The sequence below is a fragment of the Macaca thibetana genome, chromosome 10 (genome assembly GCF_024542745.1).
Source record: "Macaca thibetana thibetana isolate TM-01 chromosome 10, ASM2454274v1, whole genome shotgun sequence".
Lineage (NCBI taxonomy): Eukaryota > Metazoa > Chordata > Mammalia > Primates > Cercopithecidae > Macaca > Macaca thibetana.
In genome coordinates this window covers 68,572,622-68,598,137 of record NC_065587.1, presented here as the reverse complement: position 1 = coordinate 68,598,137, position 25,516 = coordinate 68,572,622, and the positions used below count along the sequence as shown (strand labels likewise).

The following is a 25,516-nucleotide window of genomic DNA, read 5'->3' as shown; positions in this document are numbered from 1 at the left end:
TGAACATTAAAGTTTCACACCGGGCTTTTAAGCTTCATGCAAATTAAAAGTCACACATATAAACTGGTCATTTAGTGCACGGCCTTGGATCCATTGGTTTGGGCTGGGATTGTCATTGATCTAAGAAACAGTGAGCAAATGCCAGCAAAGTATATATGAAAAAAAAACATAGAGAGAGAAAGTAGTGAAAATGTCAAAGAAATATTACAGGGCAGATGGCAGAAGAAGAAACTCCAAAAATGACTAAGAAAGAACACCCAGAGACCAGAAGCCAAGGCAAAAAAAAGAGGGGGTTTCAAAGGATTGAGAAATGTTGTAAAACACTAGCTAAAGGCAAAGCAGATGGTAAAATGTAAAGAATGCTTACATTTTCAATAAGAGAGGCACTGGCAACCAAATGCAAGGCCATTTCAGTGGAGTGATGGCACAAAAACCAGATTTCTCTTAGTTGAGGTAAAATTGGGACTCTAGAACTTGGAGAACTTAGTTGGGAACACTAGCTCTAGAAATCTGGATCCAAACAGAGGGAGAAATGAGACACTGGCCATAGAAGAGGAGTATATATAACACAATGAAAATGTCTTAGCATTTCAAGTACTAGTTGTGAACTAAGTTTGAACTTGGGGGACAATATTCCTCAATTCTCAAGAATGAATGGACATCAAGCACAGTGTCCGGCCTCTGTGCAAAATCCCTTTCCAGCACCATAACCACTAACCTCTGTCCCACATCCAGAAATGGTCCTCCAGCCTCAAAGCAGGAAGAATGCCCAGTGACAAGGCTGTTTATTCCACTTTCCACTTAGAAAATTTTACCCTAGTTTGTCCAACAAATCTCTATACTCACTTTCATCCCTCTGTCTTGTTCTGGTTCTTCCTGGGGACTCATCATTATGGCAAACATACCAGGTTAGTTCTCTGGATATCAAACGCAGCTCAATTGTCTCTATCCTCAGCCTACAAGGTTTACTTGGAGGACTTGATCCCTCCATATGTTCACAGGAGCATCCAGACTCAATACAGTTGTCATCTTCCCTCTGCAGCCACCAGAATGGTGTCAAAACAGAACAGAAATGTGACCTTCTCCTTTCTCGGCATACCTGTATTGAGTGACGCCACTATCTTACTGGCTTTATTAGCCAGTGCCCATTCCTATACTCCATAGCTTCCCAACTCTCAGCTTACTCTCTCCAGACCAATGATGACTACCCACAGACGAAAGACACACACACAAGAAGGAATGCATTTTTTATAGGGAAAGCATTCCAGAATGGAGGAGAAGTTACTACAGAGGAGGTGACGTTGGTGATATTCAAATGTGAGAGTAGCTTGAACTGTTTGCAACTGACAAGTTGGAGTTAGAGTCGTAATTCTCCTTCACATTCTTAGAACTGGTTATTTTCACAGAAAGTTTCAGGCAGCACTTTTGATCATTTGGGCAGGTTAAGTATTGGATTTCATATTCTCTGCAGGTGTTTCTGCACATGCCTTGGTAAAGCTCACATGGATTCCAAGGCTCTCGGCTCTTGCCATTGTGGGATCTGAACAGGCCACCTGGGAAAGACAAAGCCATGTTTAGTTTCCATGCAGCAGTGACAATAGGTTGACAAAGCATGATTTAAAGGAACACGCCCTAAGAATATTAAGGGTACAAGATCTGGAATCAAAACTACCTAAATTCAAATCTGGACTCTGCCATTTACCATCTCTCCCTCTTCAAGCAAGTTACTTCAGCTCTCCAGTCCTCCGTTGCATCATCTTCACAATGAGCAAAATAATAGAGCCAAGTTCCTAAGGTTTTAGTAATGACTAGGTTAGTGTATATAGTATTTTCAGAAAAGCATCTGGCACATAACAAGTAATTGAATATTAGATGGTGTTGTTGATATGAAAGTCTTCTCCTGAGAGTATGAAGTTTCAAAGAATGCCACTGCGAGCACATATGTCCCCAAGTGCCTGCAGAGATCTGTGCCCCTCACACACAGCTAATCAGAGGCAGCCAGGATCTACTCTGAGATAGCACACAAATATTTAAGCCAGTGTGCATGCATGCCTTTATCCTCTGAAACATAGGCGCAAACAAGTACTACACTTGTCTCTCTTTGTACATTGGCCTCACAGAAACAGGTACTGTGCAAACACGGGCAGCATACTAGCATATACACAGACCCATGTATACAACCCACTTTATTCACAGATCCACATTCTCACATAAATTGAGCATGTGTGCTCACTGTACAAACCTCCACCATGCACTTTCCACATATTGCTAATCCAGGTGTGTACATGAGTGAACTTAAGCTCTTTGCCTGAAAATACCCCAGTGACAAAGTTCCTGACACTTAATCAGCATTATACAAATATTAGTCATCAATAGTATTACTTACCTATTTAATGTTCTACAGACAAAGGAGCAATTAGAAAGAAATATTAACAATAGCTACCATGTACTGTGGTATGGTCCAGCATCAACCACGTACAGGCATTTTACAAATGATAGCTCACTGAACCTCATAAAAACCTGCTGTTATCTTCACTCTTTGATGAAGACACTGAGGCTCAAAGAGATGCTTTGTTTTGTCTGCATTCTCATAGCTTATACTTGATCAAACCAGTATTCAATTTCTGGTCTACATGACATCAAGCCCATGCTCTTTTCTCTCTGTGTCACATTGCCTCTCTGTGATAGGGTTTCCAGGAGAAGATGGCATCATCCTTCATCATGTCTACACACATTCAAGGACCTTTTCAACCATCCCCCTGCGCCCTCATTCCACACCCATTTATGAACACTCACTCCGTGTCAGGCCATGGACTCAGTGCTAAGTAGATAGAGGTCTCCAATTAATCAAATTTATTCACTATTAACATTAATGAAAATGGGACAAAGCAAGTATAATATTTCTTGCAGGGAAAAAAATGAATACTTTGCTAATTTTTAGATTAGAGAAAGTAAAATGCCCAATTTTAGGTGAAGTTGGAGAATGGGAAGAGAAATAAAGAAGAGGGAAATGCCTCCATGGCAGATATCCCATAACATTTGGGTACTGGTGTGTGTATAAACTGCCCTAGGAATCCAGAGAGGGATCTCAACTGCTCCAACACCAACCAGCCTGCTGGTCAACCAGAGGAAGGAGGTTGAAAATGATGCTGATTCATCCATGGTCCAGCACGATGACATCACTGTGCTTCCCACCTAAATCTTCACCCTTATCATGGGACCTGCATGCTCTCTCTCTCTCAGCACCATTATACTTATGGGAGAAGAAGATCTGCAGAGGGCCTCCCCCAAGTGACATCCACACTATTCTGGCTAACACCTGACCTCTAGGACTTTTCCTTTCTACCAAACACACTGGAGGGCAGTTGGAGACCCAAGAGCTCCTGTCTGCAGTCACTGGAGGGATGGATAGAAACATAGATACCAAGAATAAGCAATGGGCAAACTGCCTTTTCCTTATTCTCTCCACATGGAAAGTGGGTCAAGGCCAGCCCAAGAGGATTCTGCCTACAGTGACTCAACAAATAAATTTTTAAAATAAAAATAAAGATTTTTGTCATAGTTACAGTTTCCTACTCCTACTTTTCTAACCTTAGATCGCCCCGCATCGTCACAAATTTTGACACCCACATCAAATTAATGTCAACTTTAATAATCTCTCCATCTTCCAACTGAAGTCACAGAGGACCAACTTTTGCATGTCAGCATAGTCTCTGACCCTCTGCACAATGCTATATTTTAACTCTCTGGACCTAGTCTCTCCATGTCAGAAAATGAGAATGGGAAAGTTCGCACCAAATCAGAAAGTCTCCACTGTGTTTGTGAAAAAGGAAGTTAATAAGATGTCATACTTCATAATAACCTGGGAAATTTTTAAGTATATTCATACCAAGTCTCTAGAATTTCTGATTCAGTATATCTAAGGAGATGCCAGAGCAAGGGTGCTTTGCAAGAGTTCCCTGGAAAATACTAATGGGCTCCTGTTCGCAGCGAAAGCCACAATTCTGCCTGGCCTTCTCACATTCAGCTATAGACATTGCCCAGCTCATGTGTCCCCACTGGAAGTGTTTCAAAAGCAAGTTAAAATATCTTAAGTCAAAAAACAAAAGATATGCTCTGGACCTTTTTAAAAATTCCATTCCGAGCCAGAATCAATGTGATATATTATTTCTCTGCCTGCTGTGCAACCAAACATGATCCTCTCCCATCTAATTTCTAAGGTTCTTTCTACTCATATACGTTTATTAGCCATGATTCATTACATATTCATTCATTCAATAAGAATTTGCTAAAGCCTACTCTATTCAACACACTCAGCTCAACATTAGAAATGTGTAGATTTAAAAGACAAGATCTTGGCTTTCAAACAGTTTAATTTCATATGCATACATTTGGGAGGATGAAAGGAAAAATTTGTTTGGATTGCCCTAATAGAAGAGGTTGTCCAGAACTGTTCCTGCTCCTAAATTCTGCCAAGTAAAATTACTCAATAATTATTAAGGAAGCTACACTATGTACAACTCTTGAAGCATAGAGTGCTGTCTTTGTTTTTGTTGTTGTTGCTTCTTGCAAACCCACCTGTGGTTTCTACCACCATTAGAAATGAGAACTGAGCTTTACTGAGCATGAGAACAAGTGTCTCTCGAACAAGGGGATAACAGAAGCTGAGAAATAAGGAGGAGAATGTGAAATAGAAGGAATACGGGAAAAGAAAGGAGGAAAGGAAGAAGAAAAACAGAGGGAGAAAAAAGGGGAAGAGTAGGAGAAACCTCTAGATCAGATGAATCTGAACTCACTGTCAAGAAAGGAAGAACAATCTTGGTTTTCTATAGAAGAACTGAAACTGCTGCCATATCTCTCTGTATATGCCAAGATTTGACAGGAGACACTTCCGAACATTCCAGTCTCCTGATTTCCTCTATCCTAGCCATCCACAGTCACATCTGTTGTTCTTCAGTGCCCTTGAAAATCACACTTAAAAAACTTTCTTCAGAATTTGAAAATAATACTGGACATTTTTCATCCAATGTTTATTCTCCCCTTTTCTTTATTTAAACCACTTTGTTGAAGTATGATTGGCACACAAAAAGCTATACATATTTAATTTATACATTTTGATGAGTTTGGAGATAAGCATACATTACACCCACAAAACCATCATCACAATCTATGCCATAAACCTATCCACCCCTAAAAGTTTTCTCCCACCATCTTATTTATTATTTTTTATATATCAAATCTTATTTTAGAACCCTTAACTAAAATCCACTCCCTTAATAATTTTTGAAATGTCCATCACAGTACTGTTAACTATAGGAACTGTGTTGTACAGTAGATTTCTAGGACATATTCATGAGAGTATAGTGTCTTCAATAAATGTATTGGGAAAACTAGATACCTACATGCAAAATAATAAAATTGGATATTTATCTTACACCATACACAGAAACAAATTCAAAATGGATTAAAGATTTAAATCTAAGACCATAAAACTCTTAGAAGAAAACATACAGAAAAACCTCTTGACATTGGCCTTGGGAAGGATTTTCTGAATATGACACCAAAAGCACAGGCAACAAAAGCAAAAATAAACAAGTGGATTGCAGCAATCTAAAAAGTTTCTAAACAGCAAAGGAAACAGTCTACAAAATGAAGACACAACCTACAGAATGGGAGAAAATATTTGCAAACCATATATCTGAGAAAGAGTCAATATTCTCCTTATTTCAATAGCCATAGCCATGCTGTGATGAATCCAACTGTCTTACTCAAGCTTAATCACCCCCAAACCCAGGCTAAATCAATCCCTGCCCAGATAAACCTCACATACCCACAACTGAATAAGATACCCACTTTAGGCAAACACTAACCACAACTCAAGCCGTATCTCTTCTAATAACCACCCAAAGCCCAGTTGCAAAACATACAAACATAACACTATCCAAGCCACCCAACCCCAATTCACAGCATCAATCTAAAACACAGCCCAACTACAAATCTCTCTATACCCCATCTCCCACTTGCACCAACTCTACCCCCAGCTCCATTCAAGAAAAAATACCATCTCCTCTCTACACTACACCAAAACATCTGTTCAGCCCAACCTATAAATACAATTATTCACCCCATGCTCATCCCCACTCACTTTTTGGATATTACCCTATATCTAAGGTCTTACAACCTCCCCACCTCAACTCCCTATCCAACTCCAAACTGCTATACTCCTCCTACGGCTCCTCAACTTGCACACAGTCTCTCACCTAACTCATGAATTAAGCCCCCACCCCAATGACAGCACTACCTAAAATGTTCCATGCTTAGACTGTCCACTATGTCAAGAACAACAACCTCTTAAATTTGTCTTGGCAAAGCAGAACCAGGAGAGATCTTTACATGGAATTAACCTTGGGAGTAACATCTGTGACCCATCTGAGACCGGAAAAGGCTTTAGGTGTTGCCCACCATATGTGAGTAGGAGTCACTGCAGAGGTCACCAAGATACCAGTACCACACACAAGACCCCAGAACCTTTGAGAGAGGCCTGAGTTACCTGGAGTCTTTTGAGCCAGGATCATAAGGATGGCAATGGTCATTAAACAGGGCTTCATGACTGACATGTTCCAACAGAATGAAAGGCTGTGTTGCAGGTGACCGAACAGAGATCATTGTAGCAGAGCAGTAGCCCGCCTTTATTAGTTTTGGAAATGGATCAGGGTTGTGTGCAGTGAACTAAAAGGGATGGGAGATAACCGAGGTCAGGCAGGCAGAAGGACAACATGTATCACTTATCTGAGCTTGATACTCTATGTAAGTGTGGGAGACTTGCCAGCAGTGCTCATGCCTGGGTGGGTCTTTCTTCCCATTAAGAAACAAAGACAAATTAGAGCCAGTTGGCATTTTGTGTGAAACAAATTTGAATTAATGAATCAACCAAGCAAGCAAGCAAACTTGAAAAGACTTATAAACAATTGGATAAGAAATAAGCACGTGTATACCTATGTGACGCACATGTGTACCTATGTAACAAACCTGCATGTTCTGCACATGTACCCCAGAACTTAAATTGTAAAAAAAGAAGTAAATAATTATTTTTAAATATAGTCACCATGCTATCCCCATAGAACACCAGAACTTATTCCTCATATCTAACTGAAAGTTTGTACCCAAGAACCAATGTCTCCCCTTTCCCCATCCACCCTCCCTCGAGGCTCTTGTAACAACCATATTAATCTCTACGTCTATGAGTTCAACTTTTTTAGATTCCACATCTAAGTGAGATCATACAGTATTTGCTTGTCTGCGCCTGCTTTATTTCACTTCACATAATGTCTTCTAGGTTCATTCATATTATTGCAAATAGCAGAATTTTCTGTTTTTTAAAGACTGAATAGTACTCCAGTATCTATAGTTAATAATAATGTAAAGAGCTAAAAGAAAGATTTTTAAATGACCTCGTCACAAATAAATATAAATATTTGAGGTGAGGGACATGCTGATGTCTCAATTAATTGATCCCTTTAGTATTATACAATGACCTTCTTTGTCTCACTTTGTGATTTTTTACTAAAATCTATTTTTTTGTGTGGTAGGAAAAGCTGTTCCTGCTCTTTTCTGGTTTGTTTTTCCATGGAACTTCTGTTTCCATCCCTTAACTTTCAGCTTATGTGTTTCCTTAAAAGTGAAATGAGTCTCTTGTAGGCAAAATATAGTCGAGTCATTTAAAAAAATCAATTTAGCCACTCTATGTCTTTCAGTTGACAAACTGAATCCATTTACATTCAAAGTAATTATTGATAGGCAAGGACTTACTTTTGCCGTTTTGTTCATTCCTTTCTGGTTATTTTATACATCCTTTGTTCCTTTCTTCCTCTTTTGCTATCTTCCTTTGTGATTAGATTATTTTCTACATTAGAATGCTTTGATTCCTTTCTTCTTATCCTTTGTGTATCTACTGTCAGTTTTTCCTTTGTGATTACTATAAGTGTTACACAAAACATACATTGTTATAACTGGCTGTTTAAAGCTGATAATCACTTAACTTTGGTTGTAAAATACGATTCTACATTTTTATTCTCTCTCTCCTGATAATTTATGTTTCTGATGTCACAATTTACTTTTTATATTGTGTATATCCCCTATCAGGTTATTGTAACTTATTATTTTTTAATAGGTTTGTCTTTTGTTTTATACTCAATATGTTAGTGACTTATCATCATCTTTACAGTATTAGAGTATTCTGAATTTGACTGTGTACTTACTTCTACCAGTGAGTTTTATACTTGAACATGTTTTCATTTTAGTTATTAACATCCTTTTCTTTCAGCTTGAAAGTTTTCCTTTAGCATTCCTTGTTAGACTGGCCTGGTAGAAATGAACTCTTTCAGATTTTGTCTGTGAAAGCCTTTATCTTTTCTTCATTTCAGAAGCAGAGCCTTGCTCAGTAAAATATTTTTGTTTGGAAGCTTGTTTCCTTCAGCATTTTGAATATATTATCTCACTTTCCTGACCTGTAACGCTTCAGTGGAGAAATTCACTGACAGCTGTATTGAGTCTTTCTTGTATGTGATATGCTTCTTTTCTCTTGCTTTTTTCAGAATCCTTTTTTCTCCCTGATTTTTGATAGCTTGATTATAATGAGTCTTGACCAATTGGTCTGGAGAAATCAGTATTTATGGCAGCCATAGCGGTATGAAATGCATTTCTTAAATAATAAGACCTGAAAGTCAAAATTATTCCTTCATCCACGGGCTGTAAATGCATGTTGTGTTGGCCAGCATAAAGCCAACATTAATCTCCTTTTACATCTTCATCAGAGGTCTTGGGTACTAAGTACATTGCCATTGATCAGTGACATTTTGAAAGAAATCTTTTTCTCAGCAGTAAGTCTCAACAGTGGGCTTAAAATATTCAGTAAACCATGCTGTAAACAGATGTGCTGTCATCCAGACTTCATTGTTCCATTTTTGGAACACAGGCTATAGGTTTAGCATAGTTCTTAAGGACCCTAGGATCTTTGAAATGGTAAATGAACATTAGTTTCAACTTTAAGTCACCAGTTGCATAAGCCCCTAACAAGAGAGTCAGCCTGTCGTTCAAAGCTTTTAAGCCAGGCATTGACTTTTCTTCTCTAGCTATGAAAGTGCTAGATGGCATCTTCTTACAATAGAAGGTCATTTTGTCTACATTGAAAATCTGTTGCTTAGTGTAGACACCCTCATCAATAATCTTAGCTAGATCTCCTGAATAACTTGCTGCAGCATCTACATCAGCATTTTCTGCTTGACCTTGAATTTTTTTCAGAAGGTTGTTTTGTAACTTTATTTGGTGTATTTGATGATCAACAGTTCTTATCCACATTGACTTTCCGTAGATTTTTGAAAATGGTAACAGGTATGTAGGTAACCAAAGTATAGAGCTTGTTCGGTGAACCTTCATCCTCATTACATTTTCTGGACAACTGTACATGGACATGGTATGTGACATTCCTTATTCCTTCAGCCCAAACAGCTTTGTTGAACCTGATATCAATCCACACATTTGGAGACCCCATCTCTTCATGGAAAATTTCTGGATCTCGTTGAGTGCCTGAGGGACACACTTTTTGTTTTTATTTTTTTAAATTAAACTTTAAGTTCTAGGGTACATTTGCACAACGTGCAGGTTTGTTACATATGTATACATGTGCCATGTTGGTGTGCTGCACCCACTAATTCATCATTTACATTAGGTGTTTGTCCTAATGCTATCCCTCCCCGCTCCCCTCACCCCAAGACAGGCCCCGGTATGTGATGTTCCCCACCCTGTGTCCAAGTGTTCTCATTGTTCAGTTCCCACCTGTGAGTGAGAACATGCGGTGTTTGGTTTTCTGTCCTTGCGATAGGTTGCTCAGAATGATGGTTTCTAGCTTCATCCACGAGGGACACACTTTTTCAAGTTCACTCCATGGATGCACAATGTCGATGGCGTACTTTCAGGTCACCACCTCACTGATGGCAATCTGTCTTCATGAGGCGATAGAGGTTGATGTTCTCACAAACATAATAGCAGGCAAGCAGTAGTAGTCACCTATTACACAAACTTTTAAATTAGCCATATCTTTATATAGATATAGTCAATATCTATACTGATAGCAAATATGTGTTTGGGACATGTCATATTACAGACCAAATTTGGAAGAACAGAGGCTTTCTAACATTAATGAGAACTAAAATGTCACACAGAAATGGACTGATTTATTAGAGTCATTGTAATTTCCCTAACAGATTTATGTTCGTTGTAGAACTCATAGACAAGATGAAACATCTAAATAAATTTATATGAAAATAGCTACTAAGATTTGGACTGGGGAAACTGAAGTCCCATCACATCAATGGGGAGTCCTATTCATGGTTTCAGAAATATGAAACTCCCCCCAGATTAGAAAATTAGACATCAAGGAGAGCTAAAAAGAGCACCATAGAAAATATGGGAATTACCCAATGAGATATTCCTGAACTGGTTTTTCATGCCATCCAACCAGCAATATCCCTTAAACAAAAGGAATATACTGAAAATCTTGGAATCTTACCACTCTGTGATAAGGTCAAATAATTCAGTAAATAATATGAGCATGTGATGTCTGTCAGCAAATTTCTTTACAGGGAATACCTAAGGCAAGCCAAGGAAGCCCACTCAGGCCAAAGATCCTAGGACCCGGTGACAAATGAATATTATAGAGCTTCGGTCATCACAAGCTAAGAAATACTCTTTAGTATGATGCCTGGGTGGCCAGAAGTATTTGCTTTGGCTCAAGCAAGTTGACATCCCAGTCTTTGGAATTCCTGAACATGGAGAATCTGACATGGGAAATCACTTTCCCTGTGGCAAATCAGGGGCTCAGTAAAAACCTACAAATACCAATAATTTATGCTTCCTATCATCCCCAGTTTTCTGGACAAATGGAACAAATGAAACTTACTCTAAGGAATTATTTGGCTAAACTATGCCAGGTGCAGTGGCTTACACCTGTAATCCCAGCACTTTGGGAGGCCGAGGTGGACAGATCACTTGAGACCAGGAGTTTGAGACCAGCCTGGCCAACATGGTGGAACCCTGTCTCTACAAAAAATACAAAAATTAGCTGGGCATAGTGGAGAGCGCCTGTAATCCCAGCTACTTGGGAGGCTGAGGCAGGAGAATCGCTTGAACCCAGGGGTCAGAGGTGGTTGCAGTGAGCCAAGATCACACGACTGCACTCCAGCCTGGCCAACAGAGGGAGACTCCGTCTCAAAAAAAAAAAAAGAAAAGAAAAGAAAAAAAAAAAAAAATCATTTGGCTAAATTAAATAAAGCCACTGACTTACAATGACTCGGAGCCTTAGTATTTGTTCTATGAAAATTAAGGTTAACTCCCCTTTAGCAAACATGATATTTCTCCTTTTGAGTTAATGTTTGGAAGCGCTATGTGTTTAGCAGTGAAGCCTAGCCTGTTACTTTATATAATGGAAAACACAGGTTTCTTATTTCCCTAGGCTCATTACGCCATCGTGTGGCCAAGTGATGGAAGAATCCCCCTGAAATGTGTTGCTAATAGAGACTACGAGACAAATCTACACTGAACTTATCCAATGGCAGGCTAGATTACCATAGTGCCGAGAAGGACACTACCAGGTGTTGCTGATAACTCACATCACTATCACAGGAAGGAGCGACACACCTGGATACGTGCTTTGATTGTGAGAAAAGCATCAGTGACTGAATGGACTGTAACTCTACTATTAAAGTTACAGCCTCCAGAAAGTTTGACTCATCATTGTTCTGAGATTTGTCCACGTCGTGTGGAGATAGCAATTGTTCACTCATTTTTATTATGGCATAGTGTTCCATTACCATAACTAACTTATCCATACTACTGATGACAAGCACTGGGTTCTTTCTAGTTTGGGGCCATTATAAATAATGCTACTATGAACATTCTTGTCCATAACTTTTTATGCACATACGTAGGCCTTTCTATTGGGGAAATTGAGAGGTCATAGATATGCATGTGATCAGCTTTTTGATCTGCTGTCAAATAGCTTCCCAAAGTGGTGTACCATTTTAATACACCCCCACTGATACTTGATATTGTTAATCTTCATTACGTTTAGCTAATCTCTGTGTATAATGGTAGCTCATTATGGTTTTAATTTGTATTTCCTTAATGACCAGTGGAATTAAGAGCTTTTTCATATATTTACAGGTCATTCGGATGTTCTATTCAACACTTTGGCTTCTTTGTTCTTGGAGTGCGTGTCTGAGTTTTTCTTAATGAATTGTAAAAATTCTTTATGTATTCAAGACACAAGATCTTTGTTGGCTATAGGTTTTGGAAATAGCTGCCACAATTTTGTGGCTTTACTTTTCTGCCTGTTAATGGCATCTTTTGTTCAACAGATGTTCCTAATTTTAATAAAGTCTAATTTATCAATCTCTTTCTTTATAGTTGGTACATTCTGTGTCTTGGTTAAGAAATCTTTACTTACCCCAAGGTCATAAACATATTCTCCTATGTTTGTTCCAGAAACTTTATTGTTTTATTATTATTATTATCTACATGGAACTGATTTTAGATGTGAAGGAAAGACCAGCTGATAACCATTTATTGAAAATACCATCCTTCTGCCATTACTCTATTCTACTTTTCTCATGGAATCATATATGACTAGATCTCTTTCTAGACTTTCTATTTTGTTGCTTAGTTTCTTTATATTTGCATCAGCAGTACATTTTACTAATTACTATGGCTTTATAATAACTTTTAATATCCAGTAATGTAAATTCTCTAACTTTGTTTTTCACAATTATATTGGCTATTCTTTGCCCATTTCTATAAATCTTTGAATTTGTTTATCGATTTCTACAATCTGTGGAACTAGCTCCTCCTTTTCAGTCCTTGAACTTCTTATTTTTTCCTAAAAGCAAGGGCAGACTTTCCCTCCACTGTTGTAATAAATATTTGCATTATTAATGAGAGTCCTTGGGTTTTTTTTTCCAATTTTAAAGGGACTATATCTACAGTTCCTTGAATAAATCTAACATTTGCCACAAAATTTTGGCATTTAATCTTTAGCATGTTTGATAGTTCTCGTTTCTTCCTAATTAGCTAAATATTCTACTATACTTAATTTTTGAAATTTATAAAATATTTTCTGTGTATCATTTAAGAATCATATAATTCTTCTCCTTTTGTCTATTAAGGTAGAGATTTACATTATTAGAGTTTCTGATGTTATTCATCCTCATAGTTTCCAGATAGATCCTAATTGATTATACAGGAAGTATATTTTTAACACAGTTATTAGGTTCCATTATTCACTATTCTATTTGGGATTCTGGCATATATATGCAGAGGAGCTACAGCCTATTGTTTCTCTTTTTTATTGTTTTTACCCGCCTTTGAAGTCAAGATAACACTGACCTCCTAAGATCATTTATGCAGATTTTACATTTCCTCTATTTTCTGGAACAATTTGTGCAATATAAGAATTAACTGTTCCTTCAAAGTTTGCTAGATCTAAGGGTATTATACAATTCTTCTATAATTTATGTAACTAGGACACATTTAAGAATAAAGGGGGTATTAATAACAATTATTCCAAGACAAAAGAACATAAACTATTTTAAGCAAAGCAAAGTAGAACTCAGTGTTAATACTTTATGAGTCTGAGGCTTACTGGGAGGGGGAGGCCTGTCAGTACCATTTCAGTGTCTTTATGCTTGGTTGATCTTCTCAGGTTTGTACTTCTTCCAGTGCTAGTTTTGATGGATTGTATTTCCTTGAAGTATTTTTCAAATGAATATGTTTATTTCCTCGTAATAGAGTTTTATTATTCTTAATCTCTGTTGTGTCTATAGTTATTTCCAGCTTTTTAACTGTTTTTAATTATTTCCTTTTTTTCATAAGATTATACAAAATCTGTTTATTTTATTATATTTAGCAAGAATTAATATTCCAGTTCTGTTATTTATATTCCAGGGTATTTGTTGTTATTATAGTCCATTGGATTAAATTCAATGAAATGCCTGAACTTACTATGTCATTTCTCTTGGTTTCTCCAGACATCCTCTTGCTCTTTTTCTAGCATCTAAAATTTAATGCTTAACTCATTTTTAAACTAATATTATATCAAAAGGGGTATATTTTATTGTATATTAAAATACAGGTAAGCAAAAAATGAAACAATAAAAACACTATATCACTATTACCTAGAGATTGGCACAGTTAACATCTTATTGTATATTACTAGATCTTTTTGTATGCATAGGTTTTATTCAAATGAAATCTCACTACACATTGTTTCATAATCTGCTTTGTTTCATTTATAATCTTCATTTTTCAATTTTAATGCATTTTTTCATATTTAGCACCCAGACTATATTCAAATTTCCCCAATTGTGCCAGAAATGTTCTGTGAAGCTGGTATGCTCAAATGACTGTACATGATTTTTTTATATCCCTTCAATCTCTTTTAATCTAGCACAGTCCCCATTTTGTCACACTGATTTGTTGAAGACATTGAGCCACTGATCCACCTTCTGATTTTCTAGTTTCCTTTTGCTTGTTCACCAATGTATCATGTAGGTAGGAAGTTAGTTCTAATGGCTTTATTGATGTAAGCTAATAATCTTTGCAAACATGTATCAGAGCTGAAGCTGTGTTCTTTCTACTGCATCACATCAGAAGTCATTTAATATCTGGATGTCCCTTGCTATTCATGTTCAAGGTGAAACTGTTTCAGTGTTTCTTTTCTTAAAAGGATTCCCTTCTCAATTCAATTTCTTGGTTCCATATTATTTAATTTTTGCAAGCTTATGATGTCATTTAAGAAAATATGAAAAATATCCATTTTAGAGATGTTTTCAGCAGAAAAGTACTCACTCTGCCACGGAGTTCAAGGCAAATGCTTAAGCCCAATGTTAAGCTTTGTTGCTCAGCATGGCTACTAGGGAAAGAGGATTCTTTCTGCTCATTCTTGAAATTTGGTTGCTATTTGACCAGTATCCTCTCTTTTGCTTTTTCCAAACAAGTCTAAATATGTCTGAACCTCAAGGTTATGTGCAACTTGAGTTTTCTTCAAACTTAGGTTTCCTTATCCCCTTATAAATTAGACAATGTCACTTTATAATCTCCTTCAAGGAAGTACTTTACTGCCCATAAGATTATCTTATGCCCCACCATAGAAATCCTCTCTGAACTAAAGAAGTAATTAAATATTTTCCCAGGGTTGGACTTATCTTTTAATTTGTGTATGGTACATTTGCCATAGAGAAGTAACTAAATTTAAGTAGTTAATCCTTCATAGCTGTTTTCTGGTTTTGTGCTTAGAAATTTCCAGCAAAGTCTCTCTAAATAGTAAGTAATAAAGCCAACATTCATATCCCAAACCCTCAACTACATCCATTGTACCACACCATGTCTCCACATGGTGAAACTTACCTGGAGAAGGCTGACTCCTTTCTAGATAATGCCAGTTGCAGCTGTTATATCCATTGCTCTATAGGTTTTTGTGGGGGATTTTTTGGGCTTTTTTTTTTTTTCTAGTATACCAGAGGTGCATACCATTATCCTTGGTCCATCAAAATCTTTGGCATATTTATAGCCCTCTTTTATGTTTATTTATTTTATGTTTTTATTCATTTATTTATTTTAAAAATAATGAGTCCTTCACAAATACAAGAGCTAGAATAACATCAATAACTTATATTTAAATACTTCTGTATTCCTCTAAAATCCCACACATCCTGCCTTTCCTTATCCACTCCCCAAGAATTTGACGTATTTATTTGCATTTCAAAATAGCATAATGGTAACTGTTATTGTTTATTTTGGGGAGGGTGGGAAAAAATAGTTTTATTTTTAACAGAGGTACCAAAGTCTTCTTTGGTATACATAGTCATCTAAGATTTGTCTTTTACAATCCCTAATATATTATTATTAAAATTCAACTATGTTGTGTGTAGCTGCATTTTACTTCTTTTCCCTGATGTGTGGCTCATTCTTTAAATATACCACAATTTATTTATCTATTTGCCTGTCAAAGAACACTTATGTTCCTTACAGTTTGTAGCTTACCTTTTTACTTTCTTTAGGGTATCTTTTGACGGAGAGAAATTCTTACATTTTTACATACTCAAACTTACCAACGTTTTCAATATAACTTTCAATACAGTGCACACAAGACGACTCAGGTATATACACATATAAAGTTTCAAGTGCAACCATCTTCATAAAAGAAATGGAGTAAGTGAATTCCTCCACAGCTGTCACCATAAGTTCTCAGCATTTTAGTTATTGAAATTCCTCACAGTGATGCTCTCCCTTGACAACACATTTATTTATTAGCACTCATTTCATGCTTATCCTTCTACAAAGGGCTAGGCATAATAAATTCTTCAGTACCAAATAAACTAAAAATAATTCCAATATATAAACAACGCTCAAAGTCATCCCTTGTTTGTAAGTATTTGAATAAACTAAAAATTATTTCTTCTATTTTCTTTGGATCAGGATGGCACCAAAAAAACAAAATTTGTTTTTCTTCTCTGAAGTTTTGGAAAGAAGGAATGGCTTTGTGTCAGGCTAGTATATGGCCTCCCACAGACACCCAAAACAGTAGCTACATCTGCTGGCCTCCTGGTAGATCCCAGAAAAGTACCAGAAACTTGTACAGTCCTTGCTGCATTTGAATCACAGTGCCCCTGTATGTCCCATCCCACATCCAAACAGACAGGGGACTCCTCCCTGCTGCCTGGCATGCCTTCTCAGCAGGCCTCGCAAAAATAGGGAGAAGTAAATGCCGCAGGGAGCCCTCCTCAGGATGAAACTCAAACCTAATCTAATTCCACCCCGATCTGAAGGGATTGCCCTCTCCCAATTGCCCTGAGTAGGAAGACTACTACAAAATACTCAAAACTCTCTCAGTATTCACCAGAGCAATGGGCAAAATGTTGACACAGAGTTGCAGGAAGGTAGTCTCTCTCTCACACTCTTTCCATCCAGACAGAGACACACGGCTGCATCAGTCAAAGCAAATGTCAGCATCTTTTTTAAGTTCCTTATTACCACGGTTTTTTGAGTTCCATACTGCCTGAACCACCGTACTTTGTATCACCAACATCAATTTATTTTCACTTCTAATATTTCCTCATTGCTCAGTCTGATAGTCAAAAGAAGATTCTTTTGAATTTCACCATTGTGTGTGACCCACTGAATGCCTTGGTCAGGTCACTTTCCTTTCTGAGGTTCAGTTTCCCCATCTTTGTCTTCTTCACAAAACAGTCTACAGGTTGGTGGGATATGTTTTAAAATGAAAAGAAAACCACTGGCAGTGATTAGTTTCTACATGTAGAGAGAGTTGAGGAGTAGCGGAAGAAAAAAGAGAGTCTAGATGAGGGAGACGAGAAGGACAGAAAGATGATTGTGTTGCCTTTGAAATAGTGGAGGGATGGGAGAAACTACAGTCAGGGTATTCTTGTGTAAATGCTCAGCTTCAAGAGGTGCCTTCTCTGAACATACCAGCCCTTTTTCTTCCTCTACCCAACTTCCAAATTCTAACATTTGAACCATTCAGTGCCTATGAAGTTCTCACCCAAGGAATTTGGGAAATTATGGAGAAAGGCCTCTGGATATTTTCATTTGGAGGAGGCAACAGAATAAATTTTAATAGACCCAGACCTACCTGATTACATGGCTCCACTTAAGCCTGACACAGACTCAAGTTCCACACAACTACAGACCAATCCCAAGTTATGATCACTCACACTTTTGTTCAAATTGAGCCTAAACTCTGTTTCAATCTTAACTCCAAACTCCAACCCTACTCTACCCAAGGTCTATCCATGTTTAACCCCAAGTCAACCACAACCTAACTTTACTACCACTAGCCCCAGTTCAGCCCATCACCCTGCCTAATCCCTATATTCAGATTCATTTGGCCTAAAATTTCACTCCCTCTCCAGACCACCTCATACCAACCCTAATTCCCCCAATACAACTCCTTACCTAGTATTTATCCTGAACCATCCTCCAAATATCTCCCTAATTGCATGCTCCCTTCCCACTGTCCAACAAAATTTATCCCTGGTGTCCAACATAATCTCTCAGAGATCCCTTCCCCTCCTCAACTGGGACTCAATCTCTTGCCCCTAACCCTTCATCTAAATGTGTACTGTATGAGTCAGAGTTTTATCAGTTATCTTAACAGAGATTATTTAACATTTAAGTGTAATATTAGTGTTCATATTAATAAATTTAATATTAACTTTAATATAAAGATTTGTTACGTAGGCATTTAAGAATTAAAAATATAAAAAGAGGACACTCAGTTATCACAGAGGTAGCAACTGCAGGAATCAGCTACCAATTCCAGAGCAGGAATAACAAGAAAAAAGGTTGGAACCATTAAAAATAAATTAGAAGCTTGGAGGAAGAGACCTGCAGAGCTAAATTTCAGATCTCTGAGGAAGGAGCTCTGCTCAGCTAGAACTAGTATCTCTATGAGGCATCATGAGGCTGGCTCTCTGTGTTGGAAAATTGCAAATTGGATTCAGCTGTGCTAGAGGAATGCCCTCCCAGCATTGGAGTGAAGAAGCAAGAATGAGTGATGCTGTTGGCAACAGGAAATAAATAGGAAGCCCTTAGCAGGTAAATAGGAAAGAGTTCTTCCCCCTCCAACTTTGAAATGTGCTTCTGGCACCCCCTGTTGGCAGAGCTTAAGGAAACATTCTGCAAAGGAGAACCCCTGTTTGTAGAGTGCTAGCCTTAGCATTGCAAAGTAGAACATAGATGGTTGGATTTGAAGATGACAGACAACAGGCAATAGCATATTAAGTGACAAACATATTAGTGCCAGCCTTGACTGACACATTCCCAAGTCTTCCACCTTCCCATGACTGCAAAAGCAGCAACCTCTTAAATCCACCTTGGCAGAAAGCCACAAAGAGATGCTAACATGAAATGGACATGGGGATAACTTCATCAACCTACCTGAAACCCAGCTTCAGTTGCTGGCCACCCTACACAAGACCAGAATCTTAAAAAAAGACCAGAACTCCAGCACACTTGAGAGGGTCCTATATTATTTGAGTTCCATGAAGCAGGTTCCAAAAGTTGACAAAAGTCAGGATATAAAACTCTGTGGCTGCAGGGTCCCAGGAGAAGCAGGTGGCTGGTTTATGAAGGATGCAAAATAATTTTTGCAGCAAGTCTGAACTCTGACTGTATTAGCTTCTGAAGCATGGTAGGGTTTTGGTCAGTAAAATATAGAGAGAGGCAATTTATCTGAAGTCAACATAACAAAGATACAACATTTAATACGTATTCCATCTAGACATTAGAATGGGAAAGTGAGATACTGGCCAGCATCCATAACAAAAGTGGGCTTTCTCTCCTAGTAAGAGAAAATAATTTGTCCTTTCAGAAAATGAGTAACAAAATATCTAAAGCCCTCACTTACTAATAATTACTTTAAAGTAAATGAATTGAACTTCCCAATCAAAAAGGGAGAGTACATGAATGGGTTTAAAAAAAAAAAAAAAAAAAAAAAAAAGGTCAATGATATGCTGTCTACAAGAGACTCACTTCAGATTTATGGGCACACATAGACTGAAAGTGAAGTGATGGAAAAAAAAAAAAAAAATCCATGTAAAACATAACCAAAGGAAAGCAAGGGTGGCTATACTTATATCAGACAAAATAGACTTAAAGTCAAAACTATCTCTAGAGACAAAGAAAGTCATTATAATGATAAAAGGGTCTCTAGGGACAAAGAAAGTCATTTATAATGATAAAAGGGTTAATTCAACAGAATGATATAACACTTATAAATATAAACCTATCCAACATCAAAGCACATAATTATATAAACCGAATGTAGACAGATCTGAAGGGATAAACTGACAACAATACAATAATAGTAGGAGACTTCAATACTCCACTTTCAAAAATGGATGGAATATACAGACAGAAAAATTAATAAAGAGCTGACTTGAACAATATTATAGACTAAATGGACCTAACAGACATAGAACTTTCTATTCAATAGCAGAGAACTACACATTCTTCTCAAGTACACCTGGAACATTCTCTAGAATAAATCACATGCTAGGTCACAAAACAAGTCTTCAGAAATTTAAGAAGATTGAAATCATATCAACCATCTCTTTAAAAAAAAAAATAGGTATAGAAGGAACTTAACACAATAAAGCCCATACTGAATCTCAACAATGAAAAGACCTCAACACTGAAAAAGCCCTTGGAAGAAAGCCACAAAGAGATGCTAACATGAAATGAACGTGAGGATAACTTCATCAAGCTGCCTGAAACGAGGCTTCAGTTGCTGGCCACCCTACACAAGACCAGAATCCTAAAAACAGACCAGAACTCCAACACACTTGAGAGAGTCCTATATTATTAATAATCAATGAATTGAAAAACATAATCAATGAGGAGAAACTGAAAGTTTTTTTCTCTAAGATCTGGTACAAGACTAGGAGACCCACTCTTGCCATTTCTACACAATACTGTATTAGAAGTCCTAATCAGAGCAATTAGACAAGATAAAGAAATAAAAGGCATCCAAATTTAAAATGAAGAAGTAAATTTACCTCTGTTTGCAGATGACATGTTTATATATGTAGTAAGCCATAAAGACTTAACAAGAAAACCTTGTTAGAACTAAGAAAATAAGTCAGTAAAATTGCAAGATAAAAATCAACATACAAAAATCAGTGGGTTTTCTATGCACAATCTGAAAAGGAAATTAAGACAACAATGATATTTGCAATGGCAACAGAAATAATAAAATACTTAATAATAAGCCTAATCAAAGAGGAAAAAGGCTTGTACAGTGAAAATTATAAAGCATTGACAAAGGAAATTAAAGAAGGTACAGGTAAATGAAAAGACCTCATGCTCATGGATGGGAAGAATTAATATTGTTAAAATGTCCATACTACCCAAAGTGATCTAGAGATTCAATGCAATCCTTATCAAAATTCCAATGCTGTTTTTCACAGAAACAAACAAACAAAAAAACACTAAAATTCATGTGGAACTACAAAAGACCCCAAAAAGAACAAATCCATCACACTTCCTGATTTCAAAATATATTACAAATCTACAGTAAATGAAACAGCATGGTACTCACATAAAAACAGACACACCCATGGAACAGAATAGAAATTCTAGAAATAAATTTACACATTCAGTCACCTAATCTTCAACAAGGATGCCAAAAACATACCCTTGGATAATGGGTATTTTCTTCAACAAATAGTGTTGTCAGCCTCACAGAGGCAGAGCATACAATGGCGGTTGCCAGTGTGGGGGATGGGGAAAATGGGGAGATATTTGTCACAGAGTACCAAGTTTCAATTATGCAAAGTGAGTAAGTTCTGAAGATAATATGCAGTATAGTGATTACGGTTAGTACTATATACTTGATATTTGGTAGTAGATGGTTAAGTGTTCTCACCACAAAAAAAAGAAAGAAAAAAATAACAACCAAGTGAGGTAATGTATATGTTAATTAGCTTGATTGTGGTGATCACTTAACAATGTATACATATATCAAAACACAAAGTTGTACAACTTAAATACACAAATTTTTATTTGTCAATTATACCTCAATAAAGCTAAGAAAAGAATGTCATTACCATCCCCCCCCCAAAAAAATGTGTCCTTTTGTGTAGGACACAAATAATAATTAAAGGGATTTTTTAAGAGACCCTTTAAAATAATAAATTGTCCTTCCCTCCTGTTGTGTAAGAGCTATGGAGCACTTATGCACTCACCCTTGTGCTAAGCACCATAGGAACAAAGAAGAAAGCAGAGATGAGAATAAAAATTGAGGGTAGCAAGAAGAGAGGGAAGATGACAGAAGCAACTACTTTGTGTCAGGCTCTGTCCTAAACCCAACATGGGCAGTAAGTACAGATACAAATACAAAAACGGAAGTTCCAGGAGAGATGTTAACCTTCCCAAGCTCGTGCAGCTCCTGAGAACAAGGATGGGAATGCAGATTTATCTGAAGTCTTGAACAAAGTACATTTTCTTCACAGAGTCAGGGTAGGATGGAGGACAGCAGAAGAAATATTTATAAAATAATAATGTATCAATATTTTCTTAATACCCATTATTAATTTAAATGTGTCCAATGTTGGTTTAGATAAGAAACCTCTGGGGTCATCATACTTGTTTGTTCTGTTTTTACAGGAGGACTTGGAAGATCCAGTGATCGCCATCTGGCTTCTTATCTTTGAGAAAAGAGAAAATACAACAAACATAATAAATAGGACAACCAAGTGGAATTACAGACCTCATGGAGGTTAAGGTTAACTTCATAGGGCAGAGCAACAAACTTTGAAATCTGGGTGTTTTACAAAACTTCTTTGTTAGCATGAATCTTCATGAGAATAGTTTTATCAACCTAAATATTACCTGCTTTCCTCACAAACTGCATGGGAGGAGGAAAAACATTTTCTCTTTGTTGAAATTTACTTCACCAACAGTGAGTAGGGTTTATAGTTTCAAGGACAGGTGCTGGAATCTCAACAATCACTAACAGGGGGAGGGAGATGCAAGTTTAAAACTCACAATATAGAAAAAGACAAAAGAGAGTTTTCAATAAAGAAAATATGAGCATGTCATGTTTTACACTCACAGTGCCCCTCTCTGATGCCACTCAGTGGCACTTTACTTAAGACTTGAATTTGTAGAAGATGGTTTAGTTCCTTTTTTTCAGATTTCTTTTTCCAGTATGCATTACTCCTTAATATCCACGTAAGAACTTTTAATTTTCATTAGTAAAGATTGCAAATGATGCAGCATTCTGTAAGTATCACCGCTAAATTTGAATGGTTTCTTCCAGCACCATTACAATACTGTATATTTCAAAGGCAAGAAAACAGAAGTGAAAAAGTGTTAAATTTTTTTTTTCTTTTTTGAGATAGTTTTGCTCTTGTTGCCCAGGCTGGAGTGCAACAGCGCAATCTCGGCTCACTGCAACCTCTGCCTCCCAGGTTCAAGTGATTCTTCTGCCTCAGCCTCCCAAGTAGCTGGAATTACAGGCAGGCACCACCACGCCTGGGTAATTTTTGTATTTTTAGTAGAAATGGGGTTTCACCATGTTGGCCAGGCTGGTCTTGAACTCCTGACCTCAGGTGATTCACCCACCTCGGCCTCCCAAAGTGCTGAGATTACAGGCGTAAGCCACCCCGCCCAGCTGATGTCTTTAAATACTCAGAATCCTTCTATATATACTTTCTACTTTCCACACCTCTTCCATCAGGGCCCATTCACGTTCCTCTTTTCATCTTTCACATTCCCTTTTCTACATTCAAGTCTTTCTGAAAACTTCTTTGCCTCTTAATCACATAACTCTCACTGCCGATTTCTCATTTATATGCAAATTTGTACATGAGATTGGTTCGATCAATTAATGTCAAGTCTTTGTTCTCCTGAAGGACACCCAATTTGGAAAAGGATTTGTAAATTGGGGCTTCAAAGCCACCATCATCTGCAAGACTCAGTCCAGCCAATAAATTATAACCTAATAAATCCTTGCATGCATTCAAAAAAGAAAATAATAGAGTTTAATCTTTGAAAATCCATATCTGTCCTTAGTCTTCTTTCAGTCTCATGGAGAGCACAAGTCTTGGCTACTCTAGCTACCCATGGTTTTTTCAGAGTGTCCACTAGATTTAAGCAGTCAACAACAAGACGCCTCCAGAAAGGTCACACAAACTATACATCTCAACATATATTCTGTGTTGTACCACCCAGGTGCCCATAAGGACTGAAGCTTTCATTTCCCCAGCGGCCAAGAGTGCTGGCTGCTGAGAATTCACAGCTGAGTCTCTATCTCCGGGAATTTTCCCTCTACTGAAAGAAGCTACCATATCTAGGATCTCCACCTTTTCCCCAGGAAGAGCCCTATAGCCAATATTTGAATATTTGAATATTTGGTCAAAGAAAAGGTTCAATGTCCCCCAGCTCCAGCTGAGGCCTCTGCTGCAACTGCATTCTTTTTTTTTTTTTTTTTTTTTTGAGACGGAGTCTCGCTCTGTTACCAGGCTGGAGTGCAGTGGCACAATCTCGGCTCACTGCAACCTCCGACTCCCTGGTTCAATCTACTCTCCTGCCTCAGCCTCCCAAGTAGCTAGGATTACAGGCACGCACCACCACGCCCAGCTAATTTTCGTATTTTTAGTAGAGACAGGGTTTCACCATGTTGGCCAGGATGGTCTTGATCTCCTGACCTCGTGATCCGCCCACCTCGGCCTCCCAAAGTGCTGGGATTACACGTGTGAGTCACCACGCCCAGCCAACTGCATTCTAATTTAACTTCTCCCTCTGCCCAATCCTGCTTCTTCATTTCCTTACAGATGTTGTATAAACCTCCTACATGAAAATCTCTCCCAATCTGCTTTCAGAGAACCTGACCCAAGACACATCTGCAAGAATGTTTCTCCCAAGCCTGTAATCTTTGGGAGGCCGAGACGGGTGGACAGAGGTCAGAGATCGCGACCATCCTGACCCCCGTCTCTACTAAGAGGCAGGCAGGAGAATGGCTGAACCCGGGAGGCGGAGAAGCTGAGATCCGGCCACTGCACTCCAGCCTGGGCGACAGAGCGAGACTCCGTCTCAAAAAAAAAAAAAAAAAAAGAATGTTTCAGCCATTCAGAAGGTCAAAAGAAGGTTTTAGGCTGGGTGTGTGACTCATACCTGTAATCCTAGCACTTTGTTAGAGAGAGATGGGAGGATTGCTTAAGGCCAGAAGTTTGGGACTGGCCTGGGCAATCTGGCAAGACTCCGTCTTTACAAAAAAATTAAAAATTAACCAGGCATAGTGGCACACACCGGTAGTCCCAGGTACTTGGGAGGCTAAGATGGGAGGATTGCTCGAGCCCAGGAGTCCAAGGCTGCAGTGAGCTACGATTGTGCCAGTCCAGCCTGGGCAATGAAAGGAGACCCTCTCTCTAAGGAAAGGAAAAAGAAGAAGGAGAAGAAGACAAAGCTTCAAACTTTTCAGAGAAATGTGCTCAAGGCCCAAAGACAATGGAAAAGAACAAGGTGATCAAGAATGGCAAAAGTGGAGCAGAAAGAGGAAGGAATAGCCAGGGAACTGAGGAGAGGTAAAAGAAGTCCTCTGAAACGGGGCTGTGGTATACATTCCTGAGATGCCTCACTCTTCTAGGTGTTTGGCCAAACTCATTTGGCTGAACTACGTTGTAGAATCTTGCTGGTTGGCAATGGATTCACCAATGCTGAGCCTACAGAATATGGCAGGGGAACTCACAACCTTCATGTACAGCTGCCATCAGTTCCACAGGCTAATCGGGGGAATTCAGAGCACCCTTCTTGAAGTTGTAAGTTTCAACCAGAAACAATATGGCATCATATTCTGCAAGTATGACATTTTTAGTGCAATCCAGGATACAATTATGAGGATTAATATAATGTCGTTGTTGACAACCTCACAAAGCCAGGAACACCG

The 25,516-nt window shown here is 38.0% G+C and overlaps 3 protein-coding genes across 7 annotated transcripts in view; 2 read left to right on the top strand and 1 right to left on the bottom strand.

Annotated features, from left to right (window-relative positions):
* LOC126964308 (cytochrome c oxidase subunit 4 isoform 2, mitochondrial) overlaps positions 1-25,516 on the top strand; it is a 393,425-nt gene that overhangs the window by 76,150 nt on the left and 291,759 nt on the right. The gene's annotated exons all lie outside the window — the stretch shown is intronic.
* Positions 1-25,516, top strand: part of REM1 (RRAD and GEM like GTPase 1) — a 753,594-nt gene that overhangs the window by 567,145 nt on the left and 160,933 nt on the right. The gene's annotated exons all lie outside the window — the stretch shown is intronic.
* On the bottom strand, positions 1,312-6,617 carry DEFB116 (defensin beta 116). The gene is made up of 2 exons (XM_050807378.1): positions 6,551-6,617; positions 1,312-1,553 (listed from the first exon to the last, which is right to left on the bottom strand). The coding sequence occupies exons 1-2, from the start codon at positions 6,615-6,617 to the stop codon at positions 1,312-1,314; spliced, it is 309 nt and encodes a 102-aa protein (XP_050663335.1).